General features: G+C 34.2%; 1 protein-coding gene across 3 annotated transcripts in view; it reads right to left on the reverse strand.

The window, feature by feature from the left end:
- The window catches only part of SOS1 (SOS Ras/Rac guanine nucleotide exchange factor 1), a 134,815-nt gene that overhangs the window by 26,164 nt on the left and 80,968 nt on the right, over positions 1–27,683 (reverse strand). For all 3 annotated transcript variants that reach the window (XM_055539866.1, XM_055539865.1, XM_055539864.1), the window contains 7 exons: positions 17,967–18,094; positions 16,519–17,174; positions 7,515–7,596; positions 6,628–6,750; positions 6,013–6,116; positions 4,687–4,909; positions 3,220–3,339 (listed from right to left, as the gene is read on the reverse strand). In XM_055539866.1, the coding sequence (XP_055395841.1) occupies positions 3,220–3,339; positions 4,687–4,909; positions 6,013–6,116; positions 6,628–6,750; positions 7,515–7,596; positions 16,519–17,174; positions 17,967–18,094 (1,436 nt within the window). The remainder of the gene's footprint in view (positions 1–3,219; positions 3,340–4,686; positions 4,910–6,012; positions 6,117–6,627; positions 6,751–7,514; positions 7,597–16,518; positions 17,175–17,966; positions 18,095–27,683) is intronic.

Genomic DNA, 27,683 nt, shown 5'->3' on the forward strand with positions numbered 1-27,683 from the left:
GTATATATATCCAAGTAAAAAGAAGCTATGCTCAAAAAAAGAATTCCTCAGTGAGCATTTATTCTCTATTTCTAATATTTGAGAGAATTTTTAATCTACTACTCACTTATTGGTAAAGAAAATAATATTTTCAACTTGGTTTTCAATGGCTGTTCTGTCCTGTCTGACTTTTTGCAACCCTATATATTACAGCCTGCTGGGCTCCTCTGTCCATGGAGTTCTCCAGGTAAGAATACTGGAGTGAGTAGCCATTCCCCTCTCCAGAGGTTTTTGATAATGTAATATTAAACAAATCAATCTAAGAAAAAATAAAATACACATATGGAAAAATAAATATAAACCAATATTAAACAAAAATGTAAAGTTGCAGATTACACTATTCTCTGATGAGGCTGATCTAACACTATGAAAAAAAAAAAAAACACTGCAAAATTATCAAAATAAACTTGCCTTATTATCAAATTAAATGTTTATGCATTAAAACATTAGCCAGATGTCTATAAATATATCATCTATTGGTTAACTAGTTATCTGGACATTTTAAAAGATATGATACAAGTATAATATATTTACATCTTTTAAAAAATGATTTTAGTTGATATTAACTAGGTATACAAAATGAGATCACCTGTGGAGCTTTTGTAAAAACCAGGTAAGTCTGGGGTGATTTATTGAGAAGTGATTTCAATTCTAATGCACATCTATGGCCAAAAACCACTGTGGCAAGTGAACAAGAACCTCTTCCACTGAAAAGGCAGAAACTGGACCCCTTATACAAAGTTAACGGTGAGAATGCAGAATGATGTAGTCGCTATAGAAAACAGTATGGCAGATCCTCAACAACAACAAAAATTCAAAAATAGGACTTTCCCGTGATCAGCAATCCTGCTTCTAGGTATTTATCCAAAACTACTGCAATCAGTATCTCAAAGAGATATTAGCACTCCCATGTTCATTCCAACACTGTTCACAGTAGCCAAATACGGAAACAACCTAAATGTCCATCTACAAATGAAAGAATAAAGAAAACAAGAAATAGATGTACAATGGAGTATTATCCAGTCTTAAAAAGGAAATAGAAAAATGAACACTGAGGACATTATGCTACGTGAAATAAGTGAGTGGTAGAAGGACAACTATTGCATGATTCTATGTATGTGATTTATCTAAAAAAAAACCTTATAGAATCAAAGAATAAAATGATGGTTCCCAGGGGAACCAGGAAAATGGGGAGTTGCTTATCAATGTATAAATTTTCATGCTGATTAGCACTTATTTACACAAGATAAAGAAGTTCTACAGATATGCTGTACAACATTATGCCTACAGATAACAATATTGTATTTATACATTGAAAAAAATCTTACCACAATTAAAAAAACAAAAAGAGAAAAGAAAAAGAAATGGCTGCCTTCTCAGCAATCTATTAAAAATAGGACAGAGATGGAAACTGTCTGTAGGTCTTATGAGTTATGTTTCCTTTTTACAGACATAACTTTTAACTATTATGATGGAAAAGAGCCTTTGCAATCGAAGTATAGTTATTTGAGTTGATAAAGAAGAAATCAGGAAGCAACACTTAGAGGGCAAACTCCAAAGTTTTACTTTTTAGAGGCTAAGAAGTAATAATATAAATAAAAGGAAGTCATAACTTTCAGAGGAGTTATTTCTCTTTAGGAATTGCTTTCTGGTCTTTACCCACACTATAGCTCCAGTCATTCCCTATGTCACTGGTCTCTTGTTCTGATAATGCCAATATGATCTATGCAAATTTCACATCACCCTTATAAAACATGGGTCAAGATAATAAAAAATATGGCCAGTACATAAAACTCTTATTTCCAGTTCCAATTAAAAAACTGTATTGAGATTCTGGACTTCTGACATGACAAGAAGTTATGCTTCCTTACTCCTCAGGGACACTGGTGAAAATTATGTAAGTTTTAGCAGTCTCTAGAAATGGCCCTAAGAGTAAACAGCAAGTAAAGAAACATCTATTCAGGAAATTTACAATTCAGTAAGAGAGGCAAGAGTCTGCTTCCTCAGAGAACCCTGCAGAGGTGGGGGGTGGGGGGACACAATTAGACAGCCAAAAACACAGGGGCCCCATCTCCTTTGACATCTAAAATGTCAAGACTCAATGGGGGAGAAAAAACAGGGAATGGTAAACTGCCTGTAAGACAGATCTGATAAGTCAGATTCAACAACAACAACAACAAAAAAGATTTCAAAGTCGTCATTCTGAGTTTATTCACAGAACTAAAGGGAAGTATGATTTAAAAAGCAAAGTGGTGGGGGGTGCTGATGACAGTGTGCATCAATAGGAGTGTCCTAAAAAACAGAGGAGTTGTAGAAGAAACCAAATGGAAACTCTGCATTTGAAAAATATGATAATTAAAATAAAAATTTTACTAGAGCGACTCAATAGTCAGTTTGAACTGGCAGAAGAAATAAACAATTAAACTTATAGAGGTATTGTTTTTCAAAAATGAAGACAAAGTAAAGATTTTTCAATATAAACAAAAACTAAGAGAATTGTTGCTAACAGACCCACCATATAAGAAGTGCTAACTTAAGTTCTTCAAGCCAAAGGCAAGTAACCCCAGACAGCAGTGTGAATCCACACAAAGAACACTGGTAAAGGTAATTAGTTAATTATAAAAAACGCTGTAAATGCCTATTTTTTCCTCATTGTTTTTTAAAACTGATTTTAAAAAACAACTGGATAAAATAATATGTATGTAATATATTGTTGGGTCTATAACACATAGAAATGTAACGTACATGAAATACATTGCCAATAAGAGAGCAAAGCTGGGAAGGGCTAAGAAAATAATACCAAGTGGTAGTAAAACAACAATTATAACAATGCACCGATAGATCTATATCGTTAATTATATGTATAGTACATGTTACAATACCACAAAAGGGGGGTAGTGAATAGAGCTATAGAGGAGTAACATTTTTATATATCACTGGAATTCGGGTATAATCTGAAACTAATTTCTGTTATGATGCATGTGGCAAACCTAAAAGGCAATCATTAACAACAACAACAAAAAAACACTTAAAATGCTGTTTTAGAAAAATATTCACCAACTGTCAAAGAAAGGCAGAACAGAGGAACAACTACAAACACATGAGACACGGACATAAAACTGCAGTGAAATTTATAACATAACTGACTGACACGAAATTAAGAAGATCGATAAGACTTACTTCTCAAACCACAGAGTGAGATTAGTGGTATGCCGGATCATTTTCAGAAGATTAGGAGAATTAATTTCTTTGTCTTCTTTTGTCCACACACTTCCAACTAATTCTGATGGCTGTACAGCTCTAAAATCATCAAGACATAATTCTGCATGATACTTTTCCCTCTAGTATACTGTTTTATCAAGTGAGATAAAAGGTTTATGAAAACAAGGTAAAACAAAAGCATTATAATTCTGCATTTTTTCCACTGATTTTAAAAAATTTTGTATGCATGTACCTGTGTACTCTTTTTATTGCTTTAGAGCAGTATTTTGCTTTGGGCATGGGTGGGGTTTCTTCACAGTGTCTTTCCCAGCACTTATAAATATTATCTAACAAATGAGGGTAAGAAAGTAGTTTGGGATAATTCTTTTAAATAATGATATAATAATTGAGGGTATAGTAATTGCTGCAATTCATAAATCTCCCCCTGCCCCAAGGAAGGGAAAAAACTCTCTTAGGAGGAGTCTTGGGAAAGAAAAACAAAAGGTTCTAACACTGATTTTGGGAATAGTGATGATCTTTGGTGGGAAAGCTATACATTTAGTTTCCTTTTCCATTTAGTTATTAAGAAAATAAACAGCCTGAAATCTAAAAAGTCTAAATTTAAAACTAGAAACAGGCATGTTTTTTGAGATTAGCAGCTATGCTGCTGCTGCTGTCGCTTCAGTCGTTGTCTGACTCTGAGCGACCCCATAGATGGCAGCCCACGAGGCTCCCCCGTCCCTGGGATTCTCCAGGCAAGAACACTGGAGAGGGTTGCCATTTCCTTCTCCAACGCATGAAAGTGAAAAGTGAAAGTGAAGTCGCTCAGTCGTTCCTGACTCTTCGCGACCCCATGGACTGCAGCCCACCAGGCTCCTCCGTCCATGGGATTTTCCAGGCAAGAGTACTGGAGTGGGGTGCCATTGCCTTCTCCGTTAGCAGCTATATCAATGTATAAAAACTAAAAAAGGTTAAATGGCTATGACTTAAGTTCATAATGACAATGGTGCTATCTACTCACTGAGCCCTTACTCTGTGTGGGGCAGTGTGCTAAGTGCTATAAATATATGGACTATTCTAAACCTTGCACAACAGCTCTAGGAGTAGGTGCCATCATTAACTCCATTTACTCTTGAGGAAACTAAGCAGCAGAGGAGTAAGTCACACAAGATCAAAGTTGCCCGAGGATACGAAGTTAGCAAATGACTTTAGTAGATTCACTAACTAGGGGCAACTGCATAGAGAGAGAAGCTATAAACCCAGCTAGAGCAAAGGCAATCAAGGAGTACAAGAAGAGGCGTCTTCTATACACAAGGCCTTATCACAAGACACTTGGTGCACTATCTCATTATGTCTTATAATAATCCTACACGCCAGAAATCAGATTTCATTTTGAAAGTTAACTCATTTGAAATGATTTTTCAGCTTGAACATCAAATTACATACCGATATAGGTCTGATTCAAGTAAAGTGAGTTGTCGAGCAATTTCTATTGGGTGTAAAGTGAGCAGGTCAAAAGTCTCGATGTGCCCAGGTCTGCTTATATGCCACTCAACCGTAGGAGGTGAACTCTGAAATGTAATATTATGACCTGGTCCATTGTCTCTGGCAATTTTTTTCCTTTGGATTATTTTAGTGATGGATTCAACCCATTTTTTCATTGCTTTACCTGAAATAACATTATATGAAAAATAACGTTTAAATATTTTACTCAATATTTTATTTAAAAAAAGTTTAAAATCATATAAATGATACCTGAATATATCTTTGTTATAAAAAGTTCAAACAACCAAAATTTAAAAATGAAGTTCCCCTTTACCATTTCCCTGTTTCCTATCCTAGTCTCATTTTTCTTCATGTGGCTAACCATTTATTAATAGTTTGGTATATATTCTTCCACATCCTTTTTAAATAAAATGAGAAAGTAATTTATTTGCAGAAAGTTTTCACTTCTATTGTTCTAAACTTTAGCTGAAAATATTATTTTATAATCCTCTCCAAAAAAGATATCTTACACAAATAAGATTTATAATGATAGGATCATACAACATTAGCTGTTAATCTAAAAAACTGCATTTTATAAACCAAACAGTGCCATAGGAGTGGTTCCTTCCTTTTGTGTGTTTTTCATGTGGCTTTGTTTTGCACTAGGCATGAAAGTACTATTATTTAATCCTTTATTTTTTGATTCTCATTTAAAGTGTACAGTGGAAACAGAAACAAGTTTGTCGAGGACATCTTTAGAAATAAAAGGGGAGCTGGAGATCATGAATCTTAGCTCGTTGTGTTACTGAAGTCTAAAGAATCAAAATTATTTCACCCATTTATCTAACAAATTGCAGTGTTCAGAACAGAACTCTTGTTTCTCCGGTCTCAGTTCAATATACGCTGCTGATTCTCTGATATGTTATGCACTATTTACCTAACTGTTTCCAGTCAACCTCCATTGTGGTGTTACTACAACAGTTCCTAATTGTCCTCTGGTACACATACTTTCAGATGTGTAAAAACAGCATAAATTGAGACTCTTTCTATCCAATTCCAAAATAATCAGTAAGTTGATTTACTAAACGAAAATTCACTAGATCAACAGGATCATTATTAAACAATTTGTAGGTCAAAAACATTTGATGAAAAAATTTTAACTTTTCCAGTTGATTATGCTGGCATTATTATAAATACCTCTAAACTACAGTGAGTAGTGATGTTAGTTGATAGTCACCATACTTTTATTAGATATAAAACTAAGGCACTTAAAAAAAAGAAACATACCTCTTACGGTTCCAATAAATTCCTCCATTCGCTGCAAAAGATCTGCATCTCTTTCAAAATCATAGAAGTGGTGCTCTACCCAGTGCCGACATACATTTAATACTCTATGGTATTAACACAGAATAAGAATTGAATTATATGTGAACTCAAATATAAACATTTATCACAATGAGAGGTATAAATGAAAACACAGTAACTCAACAAATTAAATACAGATGACCCTTGAATAACAGGGTTTGAACTGCACGGCTCCATGTATAATTTTTTTCCCCCCACTAAATCTATACCACAGTACTACACCCTAGGCAGGTGGTTCAATCTGTGGATGTAGAACCAAGGATTCAGAGGGCTGACTGTAAACTGGATTTTCCACTCTGCTGATGGTCAGTGTCCCTAACCCCCATGGTGTTCCAGGGTCAACTTTAATCTTTTAAGTGGCTTACCACCTTCAAAATTCTATTTTAATTAACACTTATACAGTAATTTCTGATAACTTCTCTTTACTTCACTCATTTTACATGTTACTTCCTCCTTGCTTGGGAAAGATCTTATTTACTTTAATTCTGAAACAAAAGTTCAACAAAGACTTATTTACTTATTTATTTTAATGCTTACCGCAGCTGCACAGGCTGTATATATTCTTTTCTAAATCTTTTTAGTTCTGCACTCAAGGGTTGATCCCCATTCTCTATAGCGATGCGATCAGCTTCTGTTGGCTCAGGCTCTGGAATTTCAAACCTAGCATAAAATAGAACAAACTAATGAAAAGATCAATTATATCAAATTATGCCAACAGAAAACTACAAATCTTTTCACTAGTCAGCACAATTAAGAAAGCACTGTAAAAATTACTAAGGATATACACAACAGTGAAAACAAATCTATATGAGGTATCTATAATGTAAAGACTAATTTTTTAAAAAGAAATGAATACTTGCCAAGATAAATAAAATTAACTAGAAATGTAATAAGGAATAAAGAATATATGCAATGTCTAAAAAATAGGTATGATTATAAAGGTAAGGGAATGATATTAATTTTGGGCTTGTGTAATTACTCTAAATAAGCCAACATAAACTTTTTTAATGGTAAGTTTTGAAAAGTTGAGTGCCCTTTGGTTAGAAACACTTCTCTTGATTATAGTACTTGTTCACTCCATTCTCTTCAACATGTGGTATATTAAAAAAATTCTATTTAGAACATTTAGATCATTAAAAATTCAATTTCCAGAGCCTAAATTCTACATTTTTATAGTTCTTAAACCTGGTTAATTCTATAAATTTGAAATTTCACATACTGAGTTTCCATGTAAAAAATATGCCTATTTTTATATTTAAATAATCAAAGCTAACATAGTAATATAAAACAAATGGTCTTCCAAGATATTTTCTTCTTAAAGTATTCTTGAACTAAAATGTAAAGCTCATTCAAAATATTTCTATATCTTAGCTCAATCTCATTAAAAAAAGAACAAAGAACTTAAACATTTTAAAATGACAGACCTTTCTATTATAAGACTCAGTAGTTCTTGAGGTTTACAAAAGGATCTATATGTTGTAAGAAATGTCCGAACAAAATTGGGATCTATGAAGAAAAAGGAAAAATATCTTATTAAAATCTTTTATGAAGAATGATTAAAATTATTATTTACATTTCCAAAAGAGATTAAATAGTCAGCTCTTAAAGTCCCAAAGTGTTTTGACCACACAGGGTGCTTTGGACTTTGTAATCAATTGCTAGCTTTAGTTTCTTCCTAAATTAGTGGAAAAATCATTGACACTAAAATTTTACATCAACTTGTTTCTTGACCTCTGCACACTCTGACTAGCTGATATTAAAACTCATTATTGACCACAGGAATGCAAAGGGAAGAAAGGCAAAGCACAGAAGCAAGTTTCTACATGCTACCTGTATCTCAGAGCATCATCAGGTGGTTTCTCTCTCAAAAACACAGAGGCCACAGCAATACCCCATTACTTTTCCCTGCCATCCAGACTAATTTATCTAGGATTAGTTATCTAGATTTCTTTAAATCATGTCAACAGAGCATTCAACTGGAGATTAGATCTTATAATGTCGTTGATTAAGTTAAATTCAGTTTCTAAACTGTTTTATTTCCTAGAGGTCTTAATTAAAACCGCTAAAAGATGCTTACAAATAAACACCTGTAAGTTATTAAAACTATTCAATGTACGACAATATGTTGATTTGGCTCTGTTTACAACTTTTAATTACTTGCACTGCAAATAGACACAATGAGGGGGCTTTCCTGGTGGCTAAAGGTTGGACAAGACTGAGTGAGCATACACAACAGACACAATTAGAGTTTCACCATAAGAGCATAAGTCTTCAACTGCTTCCACGAAAAGGACCTACTTTTCATTCATACGTCCATGAAAGGACCTGCTTTTCATTCATCGTAAAGTAGGAAGCTGACCGAGTGTGCCCTGCCTATCCTAGTCTCAGACAGTATTCTCCCAACCTGTGGAGAAAGGCTGCTGTCACCAGCACGAGAGACCTGGTGGCTGGGGAACAACTTCCCCTCACGGGGAAAAAACCACTCACCAGTCATTGTAACTCAAATTTCACCAAGGTCCACATTTAGGTGTTAAGAGTCTTTAAAAAGGAGGAGGGGAGAATTCAGTAACTTGCGTTTTTTATTGGGAGTATCCTTTTCCTATTTCACATCACTATGGAATGGTAAGCTCTAATTTAATGATAAATTTATTGAGAGTAGCAACTAAATTTATTTTTGTTAGGCTACATACTATGGGTTCTTTATAAGAAATACTATGTCTTTTATTAGCATAGAATATAGCAAGAATCAGAATTTATTTGCGTGGAAAACCTCTATTTAGTCTGACTTTTGTCTGATTAAGAATCGCCCTAAATTTAGCCTGAAAGTAAAATAACTATATTGATTTTCCACCTGCCAAAATAAAATTCATGAATTTATCATAAAAATCTATTTCCAATATACTGGTATATGTGGTCATCAAGATAATGATCCGATTTAAATATCAGACAACCTTGAATTTAAGATTATAATACTTTAAGTTAAAGAAAAATTTACATAATAAAATATATTCATTTTAAATCCCCTCTTCTCCTTTAGCTTCATACCTTCTGAGGCTAGAGTGGGTTACTGATAAAAGTAATTTAAACAGATACAATCCTTTAGTAATTTCCTCTCTGTTGGTATTTTATTGTTTGTCTTCAGTTACAGAGTTCCTCAAACGTTAAAGACTAATGTCTCAACCAGAAGAAAAGATTTTAAAACAGAAGGCTGTACAAGATTTTAAAACAGAGATTTATATCGGTTTCATCACAATCCTCCCTTCCAAGAATCTTCTTCCTGTTCTGCAAATCTATATGTAAGGTGAGGCTACTCAAAACATCATGTGTTTAGGAAGCAAAGTAGTGGCCACTGTAGAGACACTGAGCCAGACCTTAGTACAGAGTGCTCCAAATATCCCTGAGCTGTCAAAATTAAGGGTGACCTCTCCCTTTTAAAAAACAAAAGTTTAGTCTAAAAGTCTAAAATCAATATCCAGGTCCATTTCTTCTCAAATTCCACCTAAGTCAGGCTAAAAATTTGTGGGATATCAAAGCTACCTTTAAGTTGAAAAAGAAAAAAAGCAAGCTCTAAGTAAATTAAAGTATGTTTTAAGAAAGTTGGCTATTTTTAAAGGTAAACTATTTTAAAACAGCCTTTTCAGCTTATACCAAAGCTTCTGGCCATTTCAGTACTTTACTAACTAACGAAGATGCTGGGAAAGCCACGGTGTGTCCCACTGCCACGTCAGTCAAAAGGGGTCGCATCAAGTCCCGATGTCTGTTACGTAATGAATTCAAAGAGCATTCACATCATTCATTCCATATCATTTCTGTGAAGTGAGCAGGGTCGCTGCTGTTTGTCCCTTTCTACATAGGAGAGAAGTAACTGAGAGTTTTAAGGTCACACAGTGGAGTGACAGAAATGGAATTGGAATCTGGATGGCATGTTTTCTGATTTATTGCTTTTTTCTCCCATATCACATAACCTCCCTGGATTAAAGGATTTTGTTAAGGTTTCCAAAGCTGTGAAATCTAACTATAAAGCGTGAATACAGGAGTTATATAGTCACTATAGAAATTTACATAAATTATTAGTTCAGAATAAAGCTGTAAACTGCTAATCTTGCTTGGTTAAAGGCACTGAAGTCACTGAAAAATTAGCAGTCTAATTGTGATTCTGTAATTCTTGTTAAGCCTTCTTCCAGATTTTAGGAAGGAGCAGCTGTACCTTCCTGTACACTGTACTCAGAAGAGGAGTTTTTCGAGCTGGCGGTGAAATAAACACTCCCACAAGCATCACTGGTGTATTAACTTCTGAAGTGACTCAGGTTTAAGTTGTTTTTAGCCTGATTAGAAATTAGAGCAGACTTGCCAAAAGGAAAAGCCAGCAGAAGCTAAAAATAAACCAAGAAAATCTGGCAAAACTTTAAATACTTTCAAAAAACATCTTAAAGGCTGCATATATTCCCAGGCTTGAATTAATTCTGGCTCTATTTTTAGTCGAAAGCCATAGAAAACTGCTAATGAATGAAAAACTTATATTAAGGAAGGACATAACATCTATACTTGAAATTTTAACACAAAATATCACATTCCAGATGCTGTTTTTATTTCTATTGATTTCCCTGTTTCAGTGATAGTAGCACATATAATGCTACACTAACCACTGGAGACCTTTATCTTAATGATGATATGAAAGCCCAAGATAATTAGATACTTAAAAAACACCCATCAATAAGGACAGGTTATGTAATTTTGTAGAAAAACAAAGTACCTGCTTTACATTTATCAGACACTGATAGAAGCTAAGTTTTACACTGCCTCTGATGGTTGCAGAGCAACAGTTATCTCCCTGTATTACAAAGTGATGTTTCAGAGACAGATGGAAGGCAAAAGCGTTAAAAATACAAAAGCCATGCTATGCTGATTCGGTTTTAACCAAATATTTGTAAGCACAAATATTTGTGGAGAAAATGAAAATCAACTATTTTGATATTCTCCTCTTTTTGTTTCTTGCTAGTGAATGTAATTCCACAAACTTCTTTCTCAAACATAAATCCTACTGGATTTCAATATGAGCAATGGTAGAAATGTCCTCTGTGATTTTTCTTCATTTTAGGTAACACTCTTTTCTACTTGACTCTCAAAGCCCTGTACTAAGATTTCTATCCTGCTCTGCTTCCCTTCCCTCTGTCTACCCAACCTCTCTGTATGTACAAATTATCTTCCAGGTTTACTATCGTGTCCCTTGTCTAGGCCCAGGTTATTTCAAATAAGATATCTCCTATTCTCTGCTGGTCTTTAGCTGCCTGTCTCCCTCACTCTAAAGCTATTCTTTCATAATATTTTATTGTACATTTCTTGAAAATCTTAGGAAATCAGAATATAATTACTATAATGTTCAGAATACGGCATATTACATTTGAGGTGAAAAACTTAATCCTTTTTTCAACACATTTTTATTGGCAAGGTCAATACATTTTTATTGGCAAGGTCAATACATTTATGAAATATTTGTTACATAGAGTTATTTATGTAAACACCCCTCCCCCAACCACCACAGCGAAACACTTAATCAGGATGTCTGTTCATGTGATAATTCTCCCTTTAATATAGCCATTTAAAATGCCACAAGAAACAATAAGCTCCTCAACAAGGATTTATAAACAATCACTCTTGAATTCCTTAAAAAAGGAAACAGACGCTATGCTGACGCACAAACACTTAAAAAAAAAAAAAAATCAGAGTTTAAAAATAGTACAGCACTGCCCTATAGATCAAAAATTGTTCAAAAGTTTTTTTTAAAAGCTAAAACACCCAAATGGAGCTTATAGAGAACACAAACTTCAAAGAAATCTAATGCAGTTTTTTTGCAAATTTTCTATAAGAGGGCCTAACATAGCAGTAAATATTTTAAAGAAAAATATGAACTGGCTTAAGTTTTTTTAATACCATTTTCTTTAAAACCGAAGTTCACCATGCATGGGAAACCCCTTTTTCCCACACTTTAAAATGAAAAGTTCTTTTTATATAATGTCAGATCTAATAGAGACCCCCTACCTCAAAGTCATCTCATTTCTCTAAAAAAGACGATCAAAACCAGACGCACCATCTCCAAACATTTCTTTACACATGTTGTTTCAAAGTCTCAATAATGAATTTATACTAAATTATTTCCTGTAACTCTGGAATAGAACTGAAATTCCTACTTTCATCTCCTCCTTTTTATGCATATTGCTTTGTGTTTTCTTACTGTAAATAAAGGTGTCTTCATATCCTTGCCAGATCCAGAATGATACATCTAACAAGACAATTTCCCCCCACACCATTTCAGATGAATTCTGAAGTTCTGATGTAGTTAGCAAATTACTGTTATGCCCAGAAACACTGGATCTGCAGCACCATATATAAATTCTACATAAGACTCTGTTGTAATCTTTTGAGCAACAATTAAGCACTTTCCAATTCACCTAAATTTACACAGCAAGTAACACCAATAGATTGGATTTTGTTAAAAACTAAAATTATAATGACCAACATCTAACTATAAACTAAAATCTATGCATTAAAATAGAAGTTATCCATAGTTAGAATTTATTACCTATTTCAATAAGAAAAAACAGTACTCTGACTATATATTAGACCCATGTTTGCCCAGAAGTGAAGAGCCATTTATATTCCTGGTAATTAAAACCAAGCAAGTAATTCTATTTTTACTGTTCAATATACATAATAAAAATTATACTATAATCTAAAGATGAAAAAAAATTCACCTTGTATGAGTCAGTGTAACATGGCAGAAAATAAACTCTATATTTAAAGAGTCAAGAAACCTGATTTCTCATACTCTTTCCTGCAATTAACTGATATGATTTCTGGCAAGTCACATAACCTTCAAGGCCTTGGGTTTGGGTCTATAAAGTGAACAACTGAGCATTTAAGGTCTCTAGCTCTGTTTTATAAATTACTATAAACACTTGAGTGATCAAGTTGACTGAAGCCACAGTGAAGTCTGAATTAAGGAAGGTTAAACAAGTTTTCTGTTTTTTGATGACAATGTCTGACCAAGCTATAATCTAAAAAATGTCTGTAAGTAGTGCTTATTAGTTACTGGATTTTTCTCATGTATTACAGCCAATGTCTTTTATTACAATTCTATACAGCATAATAAAAATATGCAATCTAACTTTTAGCTTTTGTTTCAGTGCAAGCCACAACTTACACTGTATGTTCTGATAAAAAATACCTATCAAACTACCGAGCCAAAATTAAATAGAGCAGACCAACAGTTCTTAAAACAAATGGTTAATCCATTATCACTGTGTGAGGACTCAGAGTCCAATTAAGCTGGAAAAGGTCTTAAAAAAAGTAGCTGTTTGAATGTTTTACAAGTTCGTACATGGTCTATTAAAAACACATTCTATGTTGCCAGTAATACATTTATCACAGACTTTACAGAAGTCAAACAAGCTAGTAATTAATACTTATTGGTATATATGGTAAACCACAGTTCATGAAAGCTGCTTGTGGATTTTAGTTACACTAGTAATATATTTATGACATAAATTAAAATATTCTATTAATCTTCAAAATAAAATAGAAAAGAAAAATGTCAAAAAAAACTTAGCTATAATACTCTAAACCCAACACTGGCTTTTTATTCCTCAAGAAATTAATGAAAGGAATTTTTTAAAAACTTTAACATTTTAAAAAAGTAAAAAGATCTTGTCAATTTAAATTTGGATACACTTAACTCTGCAAAGTTCTATAAATTTAGAAAGCTGAGTGCATATTAATTAGAAGTAAAATTACTTAAGTTATTCTATTCAAAAGCTAAAGATTAATATAAATGAGGGTGACTATCAAAAGTAACTAATAAAACACCATAGCAAATGCACTATGTCTATAGATTTGGTAAGTGCTGTGTATATTAAGGAGAAGACTGCCAAGACTAAAGAAAAACTATCAGCTATGCTTGTTAAGTTTTGTTTGTTTAAAGTATCCTCATTCAAAAAATAAATAAAAGGTCTCTAGAAAAGAAATATTTAATTGTAGTGCTATAACTACTTATTAATAATCTAAGGTAGTTCTGTGAAATAAAGCAAGCAGTAAAGAATATTTTTATCACTAACAGTAGTGCTTTAAGGAAAACAATTATATTAAAAAATTTGAAATTTGAAAATATTTTTGAAATCAAATACCACTTGACTTGATAGGAAACACTAGTAAATCTTCTTTAGCACCTGACACTTGTACTGCTCTACAGAAGAAAAAAGAGTAGAGCTTCTGTCTCACAAACACAGATAAAAATCTAAGGATTAATTATACTCTCAATAGTCTAAGAACCCAAACAAAGGTATTTAAAATAAAATGATGAATACTTTAGAATGTTTAGGCTAAAAATTTCTGTGAATCTTCTAAGATACAAAAATCAGAATAATGTGGCAAGAAGAACAATTTGAACTTTCATATCCTTAAAAATCCCTTAAGAAGGACCAAAGAAATAACTGTTTTGCAAACATAAATTTCTGGTAATTGAATAAGATAGTTTTTAAGCTGTATTCTAGATCTTAAAGTTGATGGTGATCAGCTAAATAGATGGGTCATATTTACTACTGAAATTGCACCCATCAAAATTAGTTTCACATGTAAAAAAAGATGACAGAATAATGTATTTATTTTTCATGCAAAATCCTAGGCAGCTTATTTAAATTTTCTATACTTGGATTCACTTTTTGTTTTTGTGTAGCAAAATGAATACCTGACTACATAAGTTTCTAAGTGAAAAATCAATAGTAAAATTGATTAATTAATAAAATCAATTTTACTAAAAAGAGTAAAAATCCCAGAGTCTTTTTTTGTTATAGTCAACATGTTTCAGTTACTGCCTGCTTACTATCAAATGGCATATGCTTAAAGAGCCTAAACTGCTTTTAAAATTACCTATGGGGGGAAAAAAAACACTATTATTTTACAACAGAAAATATTAGCAAAAGTACTACCAAATAGAGGCCAAATAAAAACTAAAAACAAAACACGGGCTTATTTATCCCAGACATGTGGAGATAATGAAAGATCATATTTATAACATGCTTTGAGATCACGGAAACAAAATTATAATTTTACTTTTTTGCAAGGTGGCCCTGATAGTTTCCAGGCAATATGAGTAGTTCTGACCAGGTATTTAATAAATTAAACAGATTAACAGTGTTGAATACCATTCATCTTGATTACAGTGGATTACAGTTAACGGATATTCTTAAAAGTTTAATTGAACTGGTGCCAGAATAGTTTCCAGAGAGAACTAAGAGCCCATTTGAAGAATCTTAAAAGCTGGAGAAATTTCCCCAGAAACACACGTATCCTAGAGATAGAAATATATTTAAGCAAAAAGTCTGGAGATGGAGGTTAACTTATACATTCAACTATTTTAAGACCAGCACTTGTAAGAGTTATGTTTGATTTTATATATCTTTGTAATAAAAGCATTCTTTGAAAATAAGTTTATAAAGAGCTTTCACCTTAGTATTTCATTTATTCTTTCCAACAATATTCTAAGATAGCTGTTGTGATGTTGATTTTTGAGATGAAAACTACACTACTTCTGAAACCTTAAGAAACTGTGATAGAGTGAGGGTGTGAACCTAAATTTAGTGCTCTTTCCACAGTATTTTATAATCCTCAAAATTCCTACTAGGTAGGGAAGCTGAAGAAAACTGGAGTATCATCTGTTACCTTATTAGAAGAAATAAAATTAAAGAATCGACCATTACATTTGTTCCTTACCTCCCAAACATTATATTTGATTCAGCCCACTTAGAGACAAACATGTCTCAACACTCTAGGAAACCTCCAAACCCCTATGTTTATCTCTAAAAATTGCCATAATAAGGTACATTGTTTTCTAAATAATATCAGTTGTAAAAAATCCTGAAAATTTAAAAGACTCCAGGATTGCTAAATTTAATAAATTTTAGGAATGGAAATTAAGAAAAAGCAATGCTGTATATATTTGTACTACTGGTACAGTTTTGGTAATGGATACATAACATATATTAGAATTTTTACTTATTTTATAATCCCAGTAATGAAAGAGAAAAAAAGACGTAAAGGAGTAAAACAATTTTTAGATCCTAATGATGACTGATTTATCACTAGTTTCAGTCTTATTTTTGCCACTGGCTAACTGGGTAAATTTAGCCCAGTAACTTTATTTATAACTCTGATTGTCAAATTAAAAATAACATATGTAAATGTGGTAGAAAAATTATAAAATTTCATAGAATTATAAAGTGGCAGTCTTTTTAGTCAAAGGAAAATGAACTCTGACAATGCGGAGGTCTTTTGTTGTCAGTCTGCTTTCTATTTTAGGCACAATGACCTGTGCAACAAAGAAAAATCAGCCTGAAGGAGGAGAATAAAAGTGACAGGCAAGTTCGTACTTCTTACCTGCATACATGTGGTATGTGAGCCTCTCTATAAGTTTAATAACGGTTCCTGCCTTGATAATTGGAATTCCAGCTTTGGGCTGCACGTTTTCTTCAAATATGATATTTTCTTCAGAGTCAGGCTCTGCAAATCTATAAACGTCAGCACTAGGGAGCCTCATCTGCTCCTCCTTTTCTTCCTGCAGCATGGTCACATCAAGCATTCTTTCCAGGGTACTCCGGTACTGTAAAGATATCAATGCTGCCATCCAATTGTTCTTCTCTTCAGCTGACTTGGCAGAAAATATAACACTATTTTCATCTTTTAAAATTATTTCAAAAGCATGCTTGTACTCACTGGTGTCATCTTTGTCATTAATTTGTACCTTTCTCATAAAAAACTTTTCTTTAAGACGATATTCTGCATTGCTAGCACCAGGTAGTCTTGGCTGCCCATGATTTGATTTACAGCAAATCATTAAGCCATCAAAGAGAAATATATGTCTCTCATGTTTGGCTCCTACACGTGTAAGAGTTCCTTCCATTATAAACTCATTGCAACACTGTCCAATGTCTTTTCCCTCCCAACCATCAATATTCTTCTGAATCTCGTTCATTTTCTTGATTGCTAGTTGTTTCCCCTTCATTTGCTGACTATAAAACCGACATGCAGATTCACTGGGATAAAGGAAAAAAACACTGTTAGTACAAAGATGACAGGGAATCTATAATTCATGAATATAAACGACAGTGCTAAAGTATATTTTTAAAAGTTGCACTGTGAAGGTTTTCACTGAATCTCCAAATATATTAGTGTTACAAAGTTGCACAATTTTGGAAACTAAAGCAACACATTAGAGACATTTTTTTAGTGCTCTAAAAAGAACTGACTATTGACAAAAATCTACCCTATATATTTAGCTACAGAATGATTACTTCTACCATGGCTACTAAATATTTAGAATGACAAGTATTACAAAGTAGCCCAATACAGTGGAAAAAAAAAGTAAGAGATTAAAAAATTTTATCTAGAAATGCTTAAGTAGACAATACCTAAAGCTAAAAACCATGCACTTACTATAATTAGGAAACTGGAAGCGTATTATCTGAATTAATGCCTAGAGTTACATAATCCCTAAAATAAAGGCCACTACTGATTTTACTTTGACAGAACAATGTTGTTGACATAAATCTACCCAATACATTTGCTCTAGCTCTCCTTTAGCTTACCAGTTGACTCTCGGGAGGTCTTGTCTGGGAGTATGCAAGGAAAATGCACAAATATGAAAGGTTTTTCAAACAATAACAAATTCTCTTGGCTTTGATGTCACTTCCTCTGAAAGACCAAGCTTGTCACTAAAAGTATTTTCTTCATTGTTTACTTGAGGAGGGACCAGGGATCCCTGAATTTATACCACAGTATTGAGGGTGAAAAGGAGGATTATTTTAAAAAAAAGTGAAAATATTCACCTAAGTCTTCGTTTTGCAAGACTTTTAGAACATATTTTTTCCATACCACTCTGAACATTAAGCAAAGCTGTTATTGCTTGTTTCAAACATTCTTTGTCTTCTTGATCCTCACTCTTTTCTTCTAACTGCTGCAAAGTTAAAAACAACAAATCTGAATTAACAGAACAGTTCTGGATAAAAATAAAACCCATTTTATTGATAAAGATAACACTGACTCAACTCTTTCTGCTGCAATTAAAATTTTAGTGTGTCATAAAATATATTATTCTTTTTAAAAGTCTTTTTCTTCTAATATGTATTACTATCCGTATGAATATGGAACCCAGTTTTCCTAGATTTTGAGTAAAACTAGTAAAATATATGTCAGTGGAACTCAAGCACATTCTCAATTACTGGCTAAAGATACTACATGTGCCAGCAGAAAAAGTAAAGTAGAAACTGTTAAAAGATGTCACACCTTCTGACAGGCAGCAATGTACATTTTTTCAGACAGATATTACTGAAAAGAAATGAGGAATATAAATTATATTTTTAACTATCACAGGTCTTGGAACAGCAGTAGATACACAGGTGAGTTTTTTTTTTTTTAAGTTGTGTAATTTGGTCTTAGATTTCTGATTGCCACATTACTGTTCTCAGCAATGGAATGCTTAAGAAAGATGCTTAAATATACAGAGAAGGATGCAATATAGTATAAAGGCAGTTGAAGATACAAGGCCTAAGATCAAAATTTGACTCTTACTTTCTGTGTGAACTTGGGGCAAGTTATTTGATTGAGTCCCACTTTTCCTATCTGTCAAATGAGGCTTATAAAAAGCCTGCTTTGCTTATTTTATGGGGCTGCTATTAAAAGTCAAAGCACTCTGAAAAAAATCAAAGTCCTTTGTAAAATAGTAATGTACAACATTATTGTAAACTGCTTTCCTTTATAATTTAACTACAGAGTTAACATTAGTATCATGAAGAACTTTGTCAGTATTCACATGTGAAGATTTTGAGTAAAAGTAGCAATGTATATGTTAGTGGAACTCAAGCACATTTTCAAGTACTAGCTAAAGATACTACATGTGCCAGACAGAAAGTCTGTACTTAACAGGATTGAGTCATTAATAATTACTAATAATCAATATGACAAGGTGGTGGTAATTCAAGCAAGCAATTAACTGAGGTATAAGTGACAATGATTCAGTAACCTTATAAATCTGTGGCTACCAAAGAGAAGTTAAGAAATAACATATATTAACAGAGTTTTCATGCAACATTTGAGAACATTTACTCTCTATCATAAATGAAAAAGACTTGAGAAATAAAACCATAAAAAATTCAAAGTAACTTACAAAGGCTTACTTTTCAATGAGCTTCATTATTCATTAGCATTGGGTTGGCCAAAAAGTTCATTTGGGTTTGTAAGATATTACAGAAAAACCCAAACAAACTTTTTTGCCAACTCAACACTTTAAGAGCCTTATGTTCAAGAGTTCAAGTTCTTAAAGACTAATAATACATTCTTTTTTGTTTCAACTGATACAGGTTACACACACGTGTGTGTGTCTACTAATGACCTATGAAAAGTAAACATATTCAATGCTCCAAACCATTTTTATAAAAATAATTTACTTAAAATATCTTAATGTTCAAATATTCCAGAAGTAACAAATATAAAACATTAGGTCTTATTATTCAAATTTCTTATATCCATTATTTAAAATTCACTGAGGCATAATCCACCCTCTCTGGAAATTTAGTCTCATTTGTGTTAAATAAAACAAAAATCTAGTCACAAAATTTCCAACATAAAAAGGGTTATGGAGGAGACAGTTTTTAAAGGATAAGAGACTTAAAAATAGATACATTAAAAAATGCAAATACTTTTTATTCATAGTGTTCCTCTTCACTATGGTCAGCTATATCTATATTAAAGAAAGCCAATGGCCAAGTTTTCATGAAGATAACAAGGTTTTTACTTAAGGGTAGGCTGAAAGCTGGATTCTGGGTAATCTTTTAAAGTATCTTTCATCTCTATTGGGCTTCCCTTGTGGCTCAGCTGGTAAAGAATCTGCCTGCAATGCGGGAGACCTGGGTTCAATCCCTGGGTTGGGAAGCTCCCCTGGAGAAGAAAATGGCAACCCACTCCAGTATTCTTGCCTAGAGAAGCCCATGGACAGAGGAGCCTGGTGGGCTACAGTTCACAGGGCCGCAGTCAGACACTACTGAAGCAACTTAGCACGCAACAGAATATTAGAGTCCTTTATATTCTATCCTTTGATTTTTTAATATCATTAATTCAGGCAAAAATACCGGAAGTCATATAAGACACACAATTCTAACACACATAAAAAGAACTTTCAGAGTAACAGATCCATTTAGACATGCATTTGATTTTCTATTCTAAAAAATGTTTTAAATTTCTGAGTCATGTTCTCTACCATTAACTATCGCATTTCACGGGGCTTTCCTGGTGGCTCAGATGGTAAAGAATCTGCCTGCCATGCAGGAGACCTGCATTTGATCCCTGGTTGAGAAGATCCTCTGGAGGAGGGCATGGCAGTCTACTCAAGTATTCTTGCCTGGAGAATCCCATGGACAGAGGAGCCTGACAGGCTACAGTCCATCAGTTTGCATAATATTTACCTTTATAGCATTAGTCAAGCATCTAAAACAAATTTCAATGTAATAAATGACTTTTCTTATAAGCATTCTTTGCTTCTTTTACTTAACATAGCTGATTTAAACTGGGCATTGGTGAAGAATAATTCAAGTTAACTATCACCAAAGGGGTAGCTTATTGTTGCTAAAGAAATAAACCAAGGGCAATTAGTATGTAAATGAAACTTTACAAAGCAGCATCTTCTTGTTACCAAAGTGATATCCATGCTTTTCATGGGGGCCTATTTAATAACATTATCTAACAGCAATTTAATTTTACAAATGCTGTTTACTAAATAGTTTAAAAATTTTTCAAGTCCTGATGATATATTGCCATATATGAGAATATACTTAACCTTATCCAGAGAATCATATTCTAAAGCACAATGGTAACTCATAATGACCTATAGATATGATTAAATTTACATTTTCAAAAGAAAGGAGTCACTTTCACCAGTGATTTGGGGTGGGGAGGAATCCTTTAGAAATAAATAGAAGAGGTAGTAGTCAACATAGTATATTGTGTGCCCAAAGGAAACCCTGAGAAATTGAGCACTGAAGAATTGATGCTTTTGAACTGTGGTGCTGGAGATGGCTCTTGAGAGTCTCTTGGACTGCAAGGAGATCAAACCAGTCAATCCTAAAGGAAATCAGTCCTGAATATTCATTGGAAGGACTGATGCTGAAGCTGAAATTCTAATACTTTGGCCACCTGATACGAAGAACTGACTCATTGGAAAAGACCCTGATGCTGGAAAAGATTGAAGGTGGGAGGAGAAGGGGACAACAGAGGATGAGATGGTTGGATGGCATCACCGACTAGATGGACATGAGTTTGAGTAACCTCCAGGAGTTGGTGATGGATAGGGAAGCCTGGTGTGCTGCAGTCCATGGGGTCGCAAAGAGTCGGACACGATTGAGCGACTGAACTGAACTAAGAGGCTATACACTGGAAAAAGATAATTCACAGTAGTATTCAGTAGATGAATAAAATTAACAATCGGTTTATACATAAAAAAATAAAGTGTTGAACCTGACACAATTTTATGAGTCCAACTCACAAACTGTCCAATTCACAATCAAATAATGCCTTCTCTTAAAAAAAAAACAAACTTGAATCTATATGCTTTTATTTCTAGAAATTAGTTTTCTCCAACATGAAATAGTGTAAAATGAAGGAACTGCCAATTACTTGATGATGGAGGCAGGCAGGACCAGAACCCAGGAGTCTTAACTCTCAGCCCTTTTCAATATACTATCCAGGGAACTGAAAAGACTGTAAATACCGGTTTAAAAAATATTCATCAAATAAAACTTATTCCATTGAAATGGTCAACTGCAATGCATAAGGATGACAAAATATATTATTGAGGAATAAACACTGTAGTATAACTAAATTGCTGTGCTGTACACCTGGAACTTACACACTCCAACTGTACTTTTATAATTTTTTAAAAATATATATTAATATAATTAAGATTTGGAAAATAAAGATTTATCTTTATCTTAAATATTATATGCACATATAAGATTTCATCACAAAATGTGAGAACAAAAGCAAAGATTGGAATCATGAAGTAAATTTCATAACAGGAAGTTCCTTCCTTTCCCCCCAAAAGTTATTTTTTGAGTCAAAGTAATTTCGTATATGCAGATAATTATACAATACATAAAATTTCAACCAGTATATGATTTTAATGATATTAAAAAAATTTGATCTTTTTTACTTAACCCTCATTTTCCCCCAAGACAAGTGACATGACCATTTTCAAAATGGTATATATTACGTGAAATAAACAGTATAACAGTAAAATAGTATAATTCTTCAATAATTGTAATTTAAATGAAATAGTATCTTTATTAGTCAATGGTTGAATATATAAAAAGGAAATCTTAAAATATAAATTATAACATGACATAGTTCACTATTAGGAAATAAAAGCAAAATGCTCAAAGTTTTGACGAAAGTCACAAGTCTTATTAAGATAATTAAATGGTCTTTTGTACATTTTTAGAAACTGTTTAGAATATTAACAGTAGCTGACTGGAAAAAGACTCAAAAGGGCAGTCTACAGAAGACTTCCAGTAAAGTTCCAATCAGAATTAATTTAACAAATATTTAATTAACCATCTATCATTCATGAAAGAAAGTGAAAGTCGCTCAGTCGTGTGTGACTCTTTTCGACCCCATGGACTGTAGCCTGCCAGGCTCCTCTTGGGGATTCTCCAGGCAGGAATACTGGAGTGGGTAGCCTTTCCCTTCTCCAGGGGATCTTCCCAACCCAGGGATTGAGATCAGGTCTCCCACATTGCAGGAGGATTCTTTACCAGCTGAGCTACCAGGGAAGCCCCTATCATTCATAAGTAATAAAAATATGATAGTGAGCAAGCGAAATCTGGTCACTGCTGTTAGAGCTTAGAGTGTTAAAGAGAAGACAAATGAACAACAAAATGATATAATGGGGAAACACAGGCCACTCTGGAAATATACAGCAAGAATCCCTAACCTAATAAAGGGACAGAAGAATATAGCAAAGAAGGCTGCCAGAAAGAAACGACTATAAGGTTTGGAGGATAAGAATGGTTTAGCCATGGGGCAACAGAGGTACAAAAATATGTATTAGGCAGAGGAAATAGCTTGTTAATTCAAAGAGTTATTTAGGGCCAATGTTGAGAGAAAAGAGGCTGAAGAGTAGAACTTGGTGAGTGGGAAGGGGTTAGGGGTGGACAGAAGTGATGGGTCAAGATGCTGGAGAAGTCAACAGTAACCAAGCCAGGACTGTAATCATTATTAGGAACTTGAACATTAACCTGGGTCAATGGGGAGCCATTAAGGATTTTAAGTTAGTGGCTAATGCTATCAAATCTGCATTTTAGAAAGACGGCTTTGCTTTGGTTACCCAGTCAACAGCAAATTGGGGGATGGGGTGGGGATGAGACTAAATGGAGATTTGTGATAACCCAGATGAAATGATCATGGCTCTCAGAGTACTGAGAAGAAATGAACAGAAGATGAAATCAAAAGATCCTTTTCAAGAATGAAAAGGACTTATTTGGTCACTAGGGGGCTTTTCTGATGGCCCAGTGAGTAAAGAATCTGCCTGCAATGCAGGAGACATGGGAGACACCAGTTCAACCTCTGGATCTTGAATATCCCCTGGAGGCGGCAATGGCAACCAGTATCCTTGCCTGGAAAATCCTATGGAGAGAGGAGCCTGATGGGCTATAGTCCATGGGGTCGCAAAGAGCTGTAAACGACTGAGCAACTAACACACACACACACACAAGCAGATGTGATGTGGAAAATGACAGAGAAGAGTTGAGGACTTCCAGGTCTCTATTTTGAGTAACCAAATGGATAGTGGGACCACTTCACCAAGTGAATGAACACAGAAAGAGTGGTTCTGCTGGGAAAGATGAGTAGTTTTCAAGAAAGTGAATTTGATTTGTTTACACAATAAATAAGCACAGATGTTCAAAAGACAGGTGGACAATAACAGCCTACACTGCCCCATTTCCTTTTCCATACCCCTCTCTTCATTTAATCTCTTTAATCTTACTGAAATCAGCATAAATTCCTCATTTTCTTCATGCTGCTAAAAGTAACCTTTGGATTGACACATTTATTATCTGACAGCAAACAGGTCACTGCTTTTTCTAGGTAAACTTCATGAGTAAATGATGAGATGGGAGTGGGGGAGGGGAAGGGTGTGACAGGGTTCAGGACATACTATTCCCCAATCTGGCACCTTGGTATACTGAATACTTAAAAAGTTGAAGAAGTCTGAGAAAATAGCATAAGGGAAAGAGAAGGTCAGTGACCTTCCCGGTTCTATTTTCTCAAGTTCCTTCAGTTTAAAATACTCAATATGTAAGGTTCCTGTGTCATGTAAAACTTACATTAAATAAATCTTTATGCTTTTCTCCTGTTAATTTTTGTCAGTTTCCTTTTCAGACCCAGCCAGAGACTCTAAAAGGGTTGAGGAAAAAACTGTCCTCCCCTAAAGGTGCTTGGGAAAGGAATAATTTGAAAAAATAAAAAAGCATATTATAATGGAGAACAGTATGGCTTGTTAATTGTATCTCAATAAAGGTGTTTTAATACTTTTAGCTAACTATATGCTCTTCAATTTTCTGTATATCTATTAAAGTGAAAGTGTTAGTCGCTTAGTCGTGTCTGACTCTTTGTGACCCCACAGCCTGTAGCCAGCCAGGCTCCTCTGTCCATGGAATTCTCCAGGCAAGAATACTAGAGTGTGTAGCCTTTCCCTTCTCCAGGGAATCTTCCCAACCAAGGGATGGAACCCCAATCTCCCACACTGCATGCAGGCAGATTCTTTACCATCTGAGCCACCAGGGAAGCCCATATAACCTATTAAAATAGGCTTTAAATGGTCTTAGCCATCAGACTGATGGTAAGTTCAGTTTCCAGTCTGAAACATGCAGTTATCAAAGAAAGACATGGCAAGATTTTATGGTTTTAAAGAAGTAAATGGCAACTCTACTTAATGCTCTGTGGTAATCTAAATGAGAAGGGAATCTAAAAAGAGGGGATATAAGTATATGTATAGCTGATTTACTTTGCTGTACAGCAGAAACTAACACAACACTGAAAAGCTATTACACTCCAATAAAATTAATTTAAAAATAAAAAATGTAATTAAAAGAATCTGTAAAATGTAAAATATAATTTTTTAATTAAAAAATTTAAAAATGAAAGTGACTATAAATCAGTATGCATTGGTCCAAAAAAAAAAAGTAAACGGATTCATTAAAATATCTATAGCAGTTCTTAAGATTTTGCTAAATTGGTTTCATTTACCCCTTTTGTCTTTGCTGTCCAGACAAATGGAAAATTACAATTAATACAAACATTGAGTATATAATAAGAATTAAAACTGTCTATGAAAAAGTTTTTCAGTATTTCTGAACAAAAGAATGATAGAGACAGATAATGATAAAAGTATTATTATCTATTAGTAAAATAATTACCGGTTAAATACTATAGTATTAGAAATTCTGAAAACTTTTTAGAACAGCGAAGCACTTAATGGAAGAAAAGATCTTACAACTTAAAGAAAAAGAAAGAAACTGAAATATAACTGAAAGGCCAAAATGCTAGTGAATAATGTTACCAAGCTCCTTTCATTCAGACTTAAAACCAATTTTTTGTAATAAGGCCAAATTTATTTTTATTTTTAGCTTAAAGAAAAGGAGAGAGTTTGGTGAATTTCCTGCTAAAAAAGTGAGATAAAACGGAATACAGTGTTTATTTGATGAAGAAGTCATAACACAACAGCAAAAAAAGAAAAACAAGGATACCTGTTTCCAAGTATCAGTATTACGCTTTCAGACTGAAGTAATCCTGCTGCTGCTAAGTCGCTTCAGTCATGTCCGACTCTGTGCGACCCCATAGACGGCAGCCCACCAGGCTCCCCCGTCCCTGGGATCCTCCGGGCAAGAGCACTGGAGTGGGTTGCCATTTCCTTCTCCAATGCATGAAAGTGAAAAGTGAAAGTGAAGTCGCTCAGTCGTGTCCGACTCCTAGCGAACCCATGGACTGCAGCCTACCAGGCTCCTCTGTCCATGGGATTTTCCAGGCAAGAGTACTGGAGTGGGTCGCCACTGCCTTATCTGGAAGTAATCCTAGATAACTGTAAAAAGTTTTTAGAATTCCTGCTAATCAGATAAAATTTGTGTAATGTTTTTGTATGGGAATATTTTAAGCTCAAGCATGTTATCTAGGTGAGGAAAAAGATAAAGGATGATTTAAGAATTGTGCTTATGCTTAGTCGCTCAGTCATGTCCAACTCTTTGTGACCCCATGGAGGGATTCTCCAGGCCAGAATACTGTAGTGGGCTGCCATGCCCTTCTCCAGGGGATCTCCCCAACCCAAGGATCAATCTTAGGTCTCCCATATTGCAAGTGGATTGTTTACCATCTGAGCCACCAGGGAAGCACAAGAATACTGGAGTGGGTAGCCTATCCCTTTTCCAGGAGAACTTTCTGACCCAGGAATCAAACTGCGGTCTCCTACACTGCAGGCAGATTCTTTACCAGCTAAGCTACCAGGGAAGCCCCCCAAATAACCAATGCAGCCGATTTTTAAACATGCCCAATATTCAAATTGTATTTTAAACAGGATTTAGCTATTTTTATCTTTAAATTTAGTAGAATACATTTTCTAATGTTAGCTGTTCTCTTGCCTACCTGTGGAATCTGAGTTGCAGCCCTTCACTGTAACCCCTCCTATTATCACAGATAACAAACCCACAACAAATACTGAAGCAGAGCTATAAAAATACAAGAACTTCCAGTAATGGTGGTGCAGTAGTCTTGAGAACCATCTGCAGATAACAATAATTCAATCTAGACAAAAAATTAAAAATTTTTATAGGCAATGGAAAACATCTAAAAGAGAGCATAAGCCAGAAGTACTATTGCTCTTAAAAAGTTACAACTAGAAAGTGTATAGTTGTGGGATTAGGATTTTCCCCCAACGTCCCATGATGACAGTGAGGAAGAATGAAAGGAAGAGTTACAGGCTAGAGATGAAAGACAGCAGAATATAAGAGGAAATGAAGGGGGAAATCTGGAAGTGAATGAACTACAGAAGGTTGAGACACAAAATCTGAGAATAAATTCTACCCAAACATCTGGCTGACTGCTAAACTCTGAATGCATGAAAAGACTCCAGTGAAGTAATGTGGCAGAGACCAAAGAGAATCTACTTTTGAAAGACAGTGCTATAATGGATAAAGTTCTGCTTTTCTTAAACTGAGTTTACTTCTCAAATGTACATAGCTCAGACAGCAGAAAGCTGAAGTCTTACTGGTTTAAGGTGTTAGGAAAACAGAGCCTGAGTCTGTTAGATAGAGTGCATGGAAATTAAGGGGGAATCTCTAGGTGTAAGGGAACCAGAGACTGTACCCCCAAATCTCAACATTATCTCTGCCCAAACATTTAGTCTGTCAAGTCATACATGTGTAGGGAAGACGGGAGAGAATTAGGCTAAAAGAGCAGCATATGGAAATCCTAAAAAGTGAACAGAGATATCAGCTGCTACACAA

This window comes from Bubalus kerabau, chromosome 11 (genome assembly GCF_029407905.1).
Source record: "Bubalus kerabau isolate K-KA32 ecotype Philippines breed swamp buffalo chromosome 11, PCC_UOA_SB_1v2, whole genome shotgun sequence".
Lineage (NCBI taxonomy): Eukaryota > Metazoa > Chordata > Mammalia > Artiodactyla > Bovidae > Bubalus > Bubalus kerabau.